This window comes from Mus caroli, chromosome 7 (assembly GCF_900094665.2).
Source record: "Mus caroli chromosome 7, CAROLI_EIJ_v1.1, whole genome shotgun sequence".
Classification (NCBI taxonomy): Eukaryota; Metazoa; Chordata; class Mammalia; order Rodentia; family Muridae; genus Mus; species Mus caroli.
Genome location: NC_034576.1, coordinates 109,934,663 through 109,949,161, shown reverse-complemented (window position 1 = coordinate 109,949,161; position 14,499 = coordinate 109,934,663). Strand labels below are relative to the sequence as shown.

The window sequence follows — 14,499 nt, the reverse complement described above, 5'->3', positions numbered from 1 at the left end:
ATTATGCACCACAGGCCAGCAGTGATGGCAGAAGCCAGAAAGGCTTGTCAGGCCCCTAGAATAAGAGTTACAAAAGGGGAATGATTGGGGGAAGGGGGAAGAACTGAGGGAAGGGGAAAGGACTGGGGGAGGGAGTGACCGACCAGGAAGGGGGCAGTGAGCAGGATATAAAGTGAGTACGTTAAAAATAAAGTAAAAACAAACAAGCAAACAACAACAACAAAAACGTGAACACACACTGAACACTGAAATGCCTGCAAAGCATCACCAGGTGTCACCCGTGAATGGCTCTACAGGACCTAAGGGAAAAGCAGAAGTGTTTTCTCTTAAGTGGCAGTGGCCCAGGCTTCCTCCAGGAGAAACTAGACCTAGAGTTTCCTTCTTCCTCCTAATGCCCAAGTGAAGCCCTTTGTTATTGAATCCTACTATCTGTCACTCCCCAGAAGGCACAGTCCGGTATGTGACAGAGCCACACAATGCTAGTGAGCAGATCAGAGTGACCAGAACTTTTCTTCTGCTCCAACAGTCTCTTCTCTGTATTGGGAGATTCAGTGGTCTTTTATTCATTTTGGAATTTATTATATATTTTTCAAACAACAGACTCCTGAGCTGGAAAGATGGCTCAACAGATAAAAGCTCCTGTCTCCCAAACTTGACAACCCAAGGGGACCCACTTCCTAAGTCACCCTGACCTCCACAGGTAGCCAGAGCACATGCATACCCAAACACCCTTGCTTCATCCATCCCACCCTCACACACTCTAAAAATAGCTTAACTAAGTTTTAGTGCTATGTTTCCTATTGTTCACCTGACAACTAATTTAACATTTTTAAGACATAACTCACAAGACAAAAATATTTAAATCTTTTTTTTTTCCTATTTTTGTTTGTTTGTTTTGGTGTACTGTTGTTTTCTGGGACAGAAGCATGCTATTTAGCTCAGGCTGGCCTGGAACCCACTATGTAGTCTAAGACAGCCTCCAACTGCAAGTGACCCTCCTGATTCAATATGCTGTGGGTATGTTGGGATGACAAGTGCCCCAAGATACCTACCCAACTTAACACTACTTTTAACCCCTGCAGTTCAATGAGGAGAAACTTACAAGAAAGAAGAAAACAATATCCCACTAAAGAATTTCTTTTTGGTGTCCTTTATACAACAAGCTCCCCAATACAGTAAAAAATGATTTGGTTGAAAAAATAAAGCGAGCTTTATCGTTTGAGAAATTATTTCTAGAAAACCAATAATGACAGGAACTGCTGAGTTTACTCAGGTGTCTCCAGCAATCCAGACAGTCACACTCCCGAGTTCTGCTGTCACTCACCTGCCAGCCCATTCACCCACTCTCCCAAGAACCTCCTTGGCTAAGTCAGGAACAGTAGGATGCTGCAGGGGAAGGAAGCAGGGCCAGGGAACCTCAGAGGCTCTCACTTCAGTTTCCCAGGCTCTCATGAGAAACCTTTTTACAGCAGAACTGCACTACAGCCTAGGTGCCACTGTGTGGGGCTGGTTTGCACTTCCACACTTCTGTTGTAGGGAAGCCTGAGAGCGAAGCCCCTCCCAGCAGGAGCCCCACCCCTCAACCTCCTCGGGTGCCTCCTACTGCCGGTTACCTTGGTGGCCTTCAGCTCCCACTCATACTGGTTCCGCTCGTTCTCCAGCTCCTCCACCTTGATTTTGAGGTGCTTAAGCTCTTGCAGTAACTCCTGGAGAAAGAGGGAGAATGTCAGAGCTGTGACAGATAAAGAGCAAGCAAGAAGGCTCCAAACTGGATAAAGCTCATGCAGAGGGGGCTGGGCCAGCAGCAACTGTCTACAGCTGTCTGGAGCCAGCAGGCTCCAAGTCTGCAGCTTTGTGCTTTAAACGTGGTCTGGGATCCAGAAAAGGCGGTGTGCCTGTTTAAAAATGAAGGCCAGGGAGTTTATGAGAGAGAAGAAACTGCAGTGTACATATGTGTGCATTTGCATGTGCACATGTAGGCCAGAGGACAACCTTAGGTATATTCCTTAGTTTTTTTATTTGTTTTTTCCTCTAGAACAGGTAGGTCTCTTGCTGGTTGGCCAGCAAGCTCCAGGCATCTACGTGCCTCCACCCCACACTGCTAGGACTACATGTGGGACTGTGGGGGTGGGGGGCGAGGGGAGTTATTTTATTGTTGGTGGTGGTGATGGTGGTAGTTTTGTTTGTTTGTTTGTTTTAAACATTTGTTATGGAGATAGAACTCAGGTCCTCATACTCATCACTTTACCAAGCAAGCTACCTCCCAGGCTAAAACTCAATATTATCCTCTTATTCGTATATCCTGGCATCCCCTTCCTCTGACATCTGAACCTCCATGAGATGTGCCCAGCTCATATACAGGTGTCACAAGTAGACAGGTCAAGCTTGGGAGTGGAAGGTGCAGAGATGCTGAAGTGGAGGCAACTTCCCTGGTAGTGGAGAGAGGAGCAGGAAGCGAGAGAAGCATCTATTTCTCTGTGAGGAAGGTGGGGAAGCCAGAGGAGGAAGTGGCAAGCCTCCGAGGCTTCACAGGCAGTAAGAATCAGAGAACAAATGCTGAGTGCCAACCGCAGATGCCAGTGTGAGCGTCCTGTTCTGACGAGGAGGTTAAACTAGAGAAACAGGGAGGCATGCAGAGAGGAATCCAGTAGAGGCAGAAAGTGAGACTGCCCACTGAGGTGGAACAGAGATTAGATGTCACATGCACTGGAGATGAGACTGGGGAGCTCGGGGGTGGGAAGCTCTACAGATGAGTGTTCACTATGACACTGTGGATGAGAAGTCAGTGCCGCTTCCTGACTGGGGAAGGGATGTGTAAATCACTTCTGCATACGCATTTGTACAGGTGGTAAGCAGGGCAGGAATTTAAGCTCGCATCTTCTAACTCTGGGATCCCTGGTTGAAAATTCCCTCAAGAAAGGGGCAATACTCAGCAATGTTATCTTTGTTGGTTTGTTCTTCTTCTTTTTTTGTTTTTTTTTTTAAAGATTTATTTATTATTTATATGTAAGTACACTATATCTGTCTTCAGACACACCAGTAGAGGGCGTCAGATGTCATTACCGATGGTTGTGAGCCACCATGTGGTTGTTGGGATTTGAATTCAGGACCTTCATAAGAACAGTCAGTGCTCTTAACCGCTGAGCCATCTCTCCTGCCCTGGTTTTTGGGGGGGTTTTGGTTTTTGTTTTTAGTTTTTTTGTTTTGTTTTTTTTCCTGAGGCAGAATCTCAAAGATTAGGCTGACCTGTAAACTCAATACACAGTACAAATCAGCCTCAAGCTTTCAAACCTGCTTCTACCTTCCAGACCCTGGGGATTATAACATGCACTGCCAATGGGACCTGCCAACATTGTTGTCTTGAACCAAACTTCACTTCAGTTCAGATAACAACTACTTCCTATCAGAAGAACTGCCATAAAGGCCGTTAATTCTATTTGGGTCCAAGCTTTACCTATGTCACATCCAAAAATGTTGTTATGTCTCATTTCCCTCCAAAAGTACCACCCAGAATGCAGTGAGTGTTGGTAACCTGAGTAGCTTCAAATAGTTGATCCTTTGTGACCTAGGCCCTATGGAAAACCTGAGTGCTAAACTCCCAGAGGACCAATGGCATTAGCACACCCATCTGATCATGGCACTCCCTTGCTTCTCCGTGCTACCTCATGACCAGCCTGGCCTGGCCTGCCCTGCCCTGGATAAACTCTAATATGTCCACTGGAGAATTTTCAACTACTTCCCAGCTTATAATTACCCCATTCTCTTTCTACCTGCCCACCATGCTAATTCCTGCCTTCCCAAGCAAAGACCTCCCCATCACATTAATACGCTCTCTGGGACTCTTCAGGTGTTTCCTACAGATCTCCTGTAAGGTTTACCTAATGGATAGTTCTGTTCCCTTCTGTGAAGTCTGGGGAGCCTTTTTGAACCTCTTACGCAGCAGATCCTGACACATAGCTGTTGATGAACAAACACCTGATACTCAAGTCATTATTTAACTGGCTTAGATGTCTTTGCATTCTGAGATAATCTACCATGAAGTGACACGCCTTCCACATGAATCTTATAAGATAATTTATTAAAAATTACTTACAGCTGAGGTAAGTATTTCTTGATACTTATTTTAAAAGGGTCCTCTAAGCTAAGGTGACTGTGCCCTTGATCTTCATCACAGGGCTACAAGATTTTTGGTTGCCTATCTGGACTTACCAGAGATTCAGAATCCTTTTCTAGTAATATTGTTGGCCCTGCCTGAGCTGTTCCAATGCCCAGCAGGCAGGAAGAGTCTGTCTGTTTTGTTCCTATCTTGGGGGGCGGGGTGCTGCTCAGTTTGCTCAGAGAGGGCACCATGCCAGCTGGGGACAGAATTAAGAAAGTACAGGCTACTGCTGTCTGGGCTCCTGTGACTTCTTTGGCATATGGCCCAAAAGGTCATGAACTCACTCTATTGTGATTATTATGCGGATATTGTTTTCCTGGAAGTTCAGGTGATGACTTAATTATTCATAACAAACGAAAACCCTGATGTATTTACTCCCTGGGGTGAGGGATGTGGCTAAGCTTCTCTAAAAATTGATTTGAAAGGATTTTTTCCCATGATGCTGTTGGGGTTTTTTTTTTTTTTTTTCCATTAAAGAGACTCATACAGCGGGACTTCATTTAAACATCCAGTCCAGGGGGAGGGATAAGTGTCTGGATCATAGATTGGGAAAAAGAATCCTGAATCTTGCTTTGGCCCAAATCCCCCACCACTCAGATCCTGCAATACACCTTGATCCTATTCCTAAAGATGGGGAATGTGGCCTTCTGAGGGCTAGTCTCACCTGCTCAAACCCTGACTGATGATGGTCCCAGAGCCCACCTCACATCAACAGAGGCCTGCGTGAGACCAAGCTCTGCCCTGAGGTAACTAACAGCAGATCCATGCCAAGCCACTGCACACAGTTATGGTTAGGAGAAACCCCAGCCTTCTACCACTGAGACATCACACACACATGCTCTGATATACTTAAGTGTGGTTCCTACAGGTGACCCCTCCCAAGGGGCACAGTCCTGGCTGCAGGGCTGGGACTTGGCCTCGTGGTCACCGGCCACCAACTCCTCAGGGTGGTCCCTAGCAAGTAACAGGCGCTCTTGAATCTGCCTGTGGATGTCCAGCTGCAGCCTACACATCTGTTCCTGCAGCTCACTGATCACATTCAGAACTGACTGCGGGAAGGAAGAGAAAGCAGAGAAAAGCACCCAACATCAGTCACCAGCAGATGCAGACCACCTTGGGAGAGCGGCTGGGAAGGAAGGCAAGAATGCAGAGGGTGAGCATGACTGGGGAGGGGAGGGCGGCCCCCAGTCCACAGCCAGGTCCCTCTTTGGCAGAACAAAAGTACCTGCCATGCTTTGGCCTAAGGCCTGCTCCATTCTCAGACCTGTCTTGAAGTTTAACATCTACTTTGTGGCACACTGGATGGCCATTCTTCTAAGTCAATAGCTGAGGTACAGAGTCTGGCAGATCCCATCTTCTAAGCAGCAGCAGCAGTAGACAGACAGACGCACACACACTTGTATGCACGTGCGCACGCACACACTCCCTCCTACCTACATCCATGCTACTCTTGCCAATACCCACCCACACATGTAAACATGTCAATACCTGCTTATAGGTAATCTCTACAACATATACCATCCCTATGCATAATAAGGCACCCCCAACTCTAATCCATTCAGATACTAATAGAGTGTTAAAACAATTGAACATCCAGCCTATATTCTTTGTCAAAATATATCCCAGGCAGTGATTCTGCAGCATCCACTGAAGTGTGTTTCTGGTCTATCAGGACAGACACGTTTCCAGCTGAACCAATGATCTAAGTCTGGTGAAACTTCTACCTTAATCTGTGTAAATGAGAGAGAGAAAGAGAGAGAGAGAGAGCCAAGATGCTTGTATCGAATCTGGCAGACAGTGGTTCTCTCCTTCCACCTTGTGGCTGGGTTCCAGGGTTCAAAGACAGGTCGCCATGCTTGTGGTAAGCACCTTTATCCACTGATGCCCCTCAGTGGCCTTGACTCCCTTCTCTGTTCCCCAGCTTCTCGGACCCCTCAGACACTTGGCTCTAATTTTACATACAAGTGACAGGGCTGATGCTCCCTGATAACAGCACTTTCCTAGCATGAACAAGGTCCAGGGTTAGCGCCCTAGCACTGAAAACAGAACAAAATAGCAACAGAAACCTCACTGGCAGTATGCAGTGTGGACACTATTGTCCCAATTCCTTGCACCTGTGAGAGGCATGGCACATCAAGTCCAGTTTCTCTTTAACTAAAAACTTGCCTTTCTCTTAAAAGGCTATTGTTCTCAGCACCACCCTTTGTATGGGGTTTGTCCTTCCTCATATGGTTCATACAGGTGCTCTTGTGTCCTTAATAAATACCCTTTCCACTTTCTGTGTTAGCCCCTAGGAAATCCAGTTTCCCTCAGGGCTAAGCCCTTCCTTCTTGGTGATACTCCATGGGAAATGACGCAGTCAGAGCTACCTTATTTCCCAGCAGCTCAGGTTGACTGAGTTGTCTTCTCTGTAGAGTTCCCAGCCTTTTTGATGTATCGCTTGACTTCTCAGAGTACTGTGCCTATGCCTAGCTTTGTTCTTGATCCATTTCATGATTTTGTGGGTAACTGTGACCACAAGCCCTCGTACCCGCACATGTTACTACATTAGTCTTCCCTTTGCTTCAAAACTGAAACCAAGGTGCAGTTTCCCCAGGTTTTGTTCCCTAGGGTCTGAGCAAGAAAAGTGAGAAAAATAATCATAAGAGCATTGGCTGAAGACTTTTAAGATCCAGACAGTTGTTGCTTTCTTCCCTCCACTTCTGTTCTTGTCTGCATCAGGGATGTAGGTCATAGGTTAGGTGCACACCTGTTTTCCTCCCTCTGCCTTAGCAGAACCATGTGATAAACCCCAGGTCTCTGGGCCACTTCCCTAATCTCCTGCTGTTTTGTTTGTCTCAGTCCTCAGACCCAAAATGAAACCTAACACTCCAACTCCAGGGCTGGCCATCTCCTTTAGTCCCAGGTCTTTTTCTCTCCAACCGGGCAGAGACTTTGGCAGCACTGCTGCCTCCTTGGGCTACAAATCACGAAGCACAGGTGACATTTATGAGTTCGTAATTGCTGCTGTGTGTTGTAATCTCGGCTGACTTCATATATTCACCCTGCTTTCCAAACATCCACTCCGCTTCTCAGGGTTCTCTGTGCAGCTCTCCAGCACCTCCCATAATCACAATCTGTCCCACCTCTTCTTCCCTGCTAAACCTGTTCACAATTACCCTCAGTCCTTTCTCCCGCTCTTCCTTCATGCTCAGCCTAACAGTGGCCTGGCCCTGTACTAGCATGCACTGCTGATGGGCATCTAACTTCCATAGGCTATAGAGGGAGATTTGGAAATATGTCAGAATGTCAAGTACAGATGCTCCTGACTCATGTGTTCCACTGTGGGAGCCTCACACATGTGTAAAATTACTTACTACAGCATCGTACAGCAAAGCCTGGAAACAATTTAAATGTCCATCAAAAGAGAGCTCTGTCAACTACTGGAGGGCCTAGAGAGATATTAGAAAATAGGAAGACATAAATATAAATGGGGAATGTTTGTTGTTTGCTATTCTAGCCATGGAAAGAAGTGCAAGATTATTCTATTTTTTAAAAGAAAAGTATGAAGATAAAAGAAGCATATGTCTTGTGTCTGTGCGTGTGGTGTGTGTGCATGGGGGGGCGGTGCATGGGATGTGCATGCATGTGGTACATCGGTATGCATGCACACATGTGGTGTGTGTGCATGGAGTGTGTTTGAGTGTGGTATGTCTGTATGCATGTCCAAGGTAATGTGTGTGCATGGAGTGTGCGTGCAGTGTGTGCATGTGGTGTCTGTACATGTGGTGTCTCTGGGTTTGTGCACATGATGTATGTGCATGTGGTGTGTGTGTTTATGCATGCACAGATGTAGTGATGCTTGGGGGTGTGAAAGTGCACGCATGCCTGTGTGCATACATGCACATGTGTGCCTGGAATTTGGATGCATGTTTTTGTATCCATCTGTCCACATGAATTAGCTTGGCCTTGCATAGGATAACTTTGGAATACTACAACAAACAGATAGCACTGGGTCCTGTCGGCTGGAGGACATGTGTATGAGATCTGTTGTTAAGCATCCTTATGAACGTTTCATTTTTTCTAAGTATTTTTTCATATATATGAAAAGGTAAATTAATAAAACAAAAATATTCAACCTCTTCTCAGCGGGCAAGTTCAGCACCGAGCAAATGCACTCTTCCCTGTACTTTCTCTGTGGCCCAAGCTGTTCTTGTTCAGAAATCCGAATTTCCCCCTCTAACTATGACAAGTGTTGGACCACTCTGGGTCCCATAGAGAGATACAGCTGTGACCCCCTAGAATTCTAGCCCAGACAGAAACAAACTAACACAGAGGCAATCTTTTTAGAGGATCTTTCTGACCTGCATGCTCTGGAGTACCACAAAAAGATTTTCTTTTGTCTCTGGAACTTCTTTCATATATAGCATTACCTCAATTTTGGTATTTACTTCTCATGTCGGTCCCTCTGCTACAATCCTGCCTTTCAGAAGTAAACCTAACAGTTAGTCTTGGGTAGCTTGAAATGACCCAGGTATGCTATAAAAGGCTAATGAAGAAAACTAAAGCAAACATCTGTATTCACTCGCATCTCATGTGTGTCACTACCAACCTAGCCCTTGGAAAGGCTGGTCATCTGGAAGCCTGTATCTTCAAACCCCTGGGTCTCACAGACTGGCAGCTAGTAATCATCTGCACAACTCAAGGACAAGCAGCAGGGCGTTGAATGAAGCCAGAATGACTTAGGGTCTGATCAGAACAGTATGTGATGATCCTGTTAAAAACTGACCCTGTTTTCATTGAAACAAACATTAAGACTCTGAAGCAATGGCTGAGCTGCACAGAGGAAGTGTTACAGCTTCAGCTTGAAATGCCAAAGGAAGGCTCATGTGTTAAAGGTTTGCTCAGTGACTTGATCATGAGGGCTATGATTTCATTAATGGATTAACCCACTGATAGGTTCATAATTTCATGGTAAGATTGGAACATCATAGGAGGTAGGGCCAGATTAGACAATGACTATCAACAGAGGCATGACTTCAGAGTTGTATCATGTTCCAACCCCTTCCTGATTCCTTTTACTTCGTAGCTGCGTTGGCTTCATCAGCCTTCTCTGTCACAGTGTTCTGACTCATCGCAGTGAAGCCAACCTAGAACTCCTGAAACACTGAGCTAACAAATCAGTCTTCTTCAAATTTATTTCCATGTTTATTTTGCCATGGTGACTGCTAGAATTTGCATGTAAAAGGTCCCTCTCCTAGACTCATGTGTTCAAATGCCTGTTGTCTTTCTGGTGGTATGTCTTGGGGAGCTCTGGAACATTTAGGAGAAGTCTAGCTGGAGAAAGCAGGTCACTTAGGACTGAACCCAGCCCTTGTTCAAGTCAGAGTTCTCTCTGTTTCTTGATCTAATGATTATAACAAGCCACGCCTTGAGCCCCTCCTACTATGGGTGGAGTTCCAGTCACCATGCTTTCCTTACCATGACACACTATATTGCTTAAACATGAGTCAAAGATAAATAATAAGCCAGCTGTAGTGGTGCACACCTTTAATTCCAGCACTGGGGAGGCAGAAGCAGGCAGATTTCTCAATTCTAGGCCAATCTGATTTACAGAGTGAGTTCCAGAACAGCAAGGGCTATACAGAGAAACTCTGCCTCAAAAAACAAATGATGAGAAGGTGAAAAAGGAGGAGGGGGAGGAGGAGGGGTCAGGGGAAAAGGAGGAGGAGGAGGGACAACTCTTTTCCCCTTTTTGCTTCTATTAGGAATTTTGTCACACAAGAAAAGTATCTAACACAGTGACAAAAAGCTAACTATCAGGAGTATTTCCATCTGGCTAACTCAAGAAGGAAAACAAAGTCTCATCTTTTCTAATCACACTCAGTCTTGGGCACATTTATTTACTGGTAAAAACAGTGCAGTATAGGAGTGGAAGAGAATTTCTTCTTACTCATTCAATTCCAATCATGAGTGTCCTGAGCTAGCAAATGTTCTCACTTCCATCGCATGACAGCAGTAAGGCTTGGGCAACGCTCATTGCATTCAGCCACTGGTGCTCCAGATGCTACCAATGGAGGCTGAGGTCCTGGGCAGACCAGCAAAGTATGCTCAATTACAAGGAGGAGGAATGTGTTTCAGGTCACGTGGCTGCTCACAGCCTCTTTTGTAGGTTTGAACAGCCTACAAAATTCCTCTATGTGGAAACCTAATATTTGTACTGGCAACTGGGCAGGGCAGTGATCTGGTAGGATGGAGCTCAGGAGCTGTGCTGCCTCATGCATGAACAGCCTGATGGAAAACAACCTCAAACTCTGTAGGATTAGAAAACAATCCTGCAGAGAAGCAAGCAAGCCACCAGGGACGTGACTATTCTCCTATGTGTATCCCAGATGGGGGAGTCCACCTCCTTCCTGAATCCCCCAAAATGAACGAGTTACCCAGCTCTACACTATTGTTCTGCCTTTTCTTCACTCTCACACTCATACACCCAAGTGTTGTCATTCCCAGCGCAGTCAGGCATGAGACCCACCATCACCCTTCAGCTTTTGATGAAACCTTTAAGAAAAAAAAATCTCTGTAGATGTCATTCTAGAGCTACAGATGACCATCTTTGTCATGGAGGGGTTAGCATTCCTAAGGATACGGGAAACAGAAAAATCAAGGACTGCCCTAAAATAGGATTTTAGAGGCACAGTGTAATTGTCTAGCTCTAACCATGCTGTACTTTAACCCTAGACTTCCATCAACTTATCAACTCCCCGCTCTCTCTCCTCCCCTCCCCTCCCCTCCCCTCTTTTCCCCTTATGGCTTTAAACTGAGTCTCTGACAATTTGCACCCTTCACAAAGCTCACTGAATTCTGCCTCTGAGCCCCTAATGTATGTCCCCATATATTATATAGCCTAGAGCACTGATAAAATGCCTAATTCATGAAATCTGATTATTTCCCTACAAACAATAAAGAAAGTCCACACAGATCAGATTTCAGTCTGGGTGAACTCTGCGCATTTGAATAATGTGTCACAATCAACATTTATACTGTCAATGTGAACAACACTGTAAGTAATCAATAAAAGCTAGCTACTGCGACATGTCCTCACTAACCTAAGGGCTACATACACAAGTTCTCCAGCAGATCTCAGAATGACTAGGGAAACAAGCAAGCATTACTACCACCTTATAGAAATAAATAAGGAAAAAACAAAACTAGAGATTAGGGAGTTAAATTAACAACCAGGAGCTCAAAACTAAGGAATATCTGAGTATGACTCAAAGCCAGATATGAAATCCAACAATCTGTACTCTTTTGTTTGTTTGTTTGTTTATTTGTTTGAGACAGGGTTTCTCTGTATAGCCCTGGCTGTCCTGGAGCTCACTTTGTAGACCAGGCTGGCCTCGAACTCAGAAATCCGCCTGCCTCCGCCTCCCGGGTGCTGGGATTAAAGGCATGTGCCACCACGCAATCTGTACTCTTAATAGGAGCTCCTGTACACAGCTTACTACAGCTCTTTTCTTGTGACTACTACACATCTTACTTTGAAACATTCTCAAAATCAATGCAAAGAACACCCCCCTGGCATATTAGTAGTCCAACCTCTATCATAAACTGAGAAAAGCATGGCAGATGCCTGTGCAAATAATATCAGCACTAATCAGAAAGGACCACTTTCCATCTTTTGATTTTTGAGATATAGAAGACTGAATCTAAACCAAGTGTTTACAAAAGATCCGATACTATAGCACTTAACATCTATGATTTAATTGTCTTTGAGACATTAACTATTTTAATAAACAAATTGATGCTCATACAAATTATGTAACTAATTTGTTTAGGTCCAGAGAGCTATTGGGTAGATAAGTCAGTAAATAAGCCAAAGGTTCCTGAAATGTAAAACTACTTTCTTCCATGGGTCACAACGGCAGGTGTGAACATAGAACAGGAATGCGATTATCTAAGTGAAAACATGATGATTCTTTAAAGAAGGTGTTGTGGGCCTAAAACTCTCTAAACTCTACCCAATAGACACTGGCATGTTCTAGTCAATGATATCTGGAGTCTGAAAAACAATACAAGCAAACATTCTTTCAGAGATAGCCTGAATGTAGGCTCACCCACACAGCCCATCCAGAGGAAAGGAAAAAAAGCACACAAACTTGGGGGGGGGGGGGGGCAATATGTATCCAAAACAGTCCCAGGCCTGCTGGAAGGTTGGCTTCCTTCCTTCCTGTTTCTGTCATTACCTTAGTTTTCACAAAAGGCATCTTATGTCCCTCCACATGTATCTGGATCCTTCCTCTCAACTGCTTCCCTTTCCATCCCTGTCAGCAGTTTGAGGACAGAACAAGAAAGCCAAAACTGAGCGGTTTGGGCATTGCTGAAATGTGCAGCAACAGCAAAACCTGATAACTTGGTATTAAACAGATCATTGTGTCTTTAGTGCATGAATATTCCTTGGTACCCAGTGGCTGCTGGGACTGCAGTTGGCCAGATGGCCTAGGAGCCTCGTACATAAACTCGGGGCCTCACCCTCACCCCTACCCCACATGGTGCAATTACACTCACCTCTGCTTTTCTCTGTTTTTCTTCTTGTTCTTTCTGTTCTTTCTCCATACCAACCAGCTTGAGCTTCAGCTCAGACACCTCAGTCATCAGATCCAACTTCTGGGTCTCCAGAGATGTGCGACTTAGCAGCTCCTGTAAGTAAAAATGCATCTCAACATCATAAGCCCCCATGGCAACAAGGCCAGCAGCTGTTCCATCCATAGCACATAAGGCTGTGTCTTCTACAGCTAGAGGATTACTGCATGGCAGCCCGGGTGTGTCAGGGAGAAGTTTGACTGACCCTAGGTTACTTGGGGACATCACCCAGCATGCTCTGAAAGACATTTCTCAAAAAACATATTTCTCCATAGTAACCATTATTAATTATGTTCAGAGAAAATGAATGAGCACTTTCAAAGGATGAACATTTCCCATCCCTGCATTCAAGGCGGCGCAGCAATCCCTCTCAGTCAGAACAAACAAATATGCATTCATATTGACGACACAGTTTTTGAAAATAGAAAGTTCTAGACCAGCTCCTGGGTACAATCAAGGATCAGTTTAGTCTTCTACAAATCTCAACATAAAACATCATTTACAATACATCCGGAGAGAAGTCAGAGTATAGAGGACTCCTGAAGAATAGTCCTGTGGGATGGCTCTTTCCTGAACTATACCAAAATTACAGCCAGGCTACTATAAGCTAAGTTTATTCTCTGCTATTGTGGAAAGACCAAGGACATTATTTCTATTCCAGCAGTCACTAGAATAGAAGCTGACAACCAAATACCCCAGCTCTTGGACACCAAGCCTGCCATTAGCACATATACCTATTAAACACAAACAAGAGGAAACTACAAAAGGATACAGACAAGACAGCTGTTGAGGCATTATAAAGGTCCAGAAGCATTTCCAGATTGTAGTAGTACGTTTTCCATCAGCAAATGGTGGTATCCTGGTGGCTAAGATCCTCGAGCATGGTATGCCCTTGTCCATGCAGGTCCTAGCACTGAGGACATACACGGTAACCAGAAGAGCAACTGGGAAAGGAACACCTCCTGCATCATCTGAACATCGTGTATCATCTCAGGCAACCGAACCCTGGCTCACAGAATGATGATGTCAGATCTCATAGATCTCAAACTGTCCAGCCATCATGAATAAAACCATACTGTTTTGAAAGGGCAGTTTGACTAGGAACTGGTGCTTCACTAACCTAACCCTAAAGGCCACCAGTCCCTGATGATTCTGAGCTACAAACCAACTGGACTAACTGGGTGTCTAGAAGTCCTCCTGAGCCTTGGGCCATAGAAACAGGTTCTTCCTGTTTAGCCAGACATGGGGCTGGATAACAGGGCAAAAATCAGGAACAGTACAGCATTAGAACCATGGGCTGCTTGGCCACAAGAAATCAGTCAGATGAGATGTCCAAGGTAATGACAAACTCGACTTTGGTGAGTGCCTTCTTTGCAGCAGAGATGGCTGGCCGGTTTTGTACACATTCTCTTAAAACACCTCCACAGGGATTTGGCAGCAAACATTGGCATCCCAACTCTACAGATGAGAAAACAGACCCAGGGACAGTAAGCAAATCTGCTGGGCAAGATCGTAATGCCAGTCATAAGCAGAACTAGTTTGCCAACTACCACCTATTTGACCTCAGAATTCATTTCTGTTGGACATATCATCCTGTTTTTCAAGCTGGAGTGGGAGAGGTATGTTGTGAATAAAAGAATTTAAAAAGAAATAACAAAATGTTGAAAAGGGCAGTCAACAAATATTTACTAAGCCCAGGAAATGTCCACTCAGGTTGCCAT

At 45.0% G+C, this 14,499-nt stretch overlaps 1 protein-coding gene across 1 annotated transcript in view; it reads right to left on the bottom strand.

Moving 5' to 3' along the window:
* Ppfibp2 (PPFIA binding protein 2) overlaps positions 1 to 14,499 on the bottom strand; it is a 148,692-nt gene that overhangs the window by 35,369 nt on the left and 98,824 nt on the right. The window contains 2 exon segments of the mRNA XM_029479474.1: positions 1,614 to 1,706; positions 12,704 to 12,835. Coding sequence (XP_029335334.1) covers positions 1,614 to 1,706; positions 12,704 to 12,835 — 225 coding nt within the window.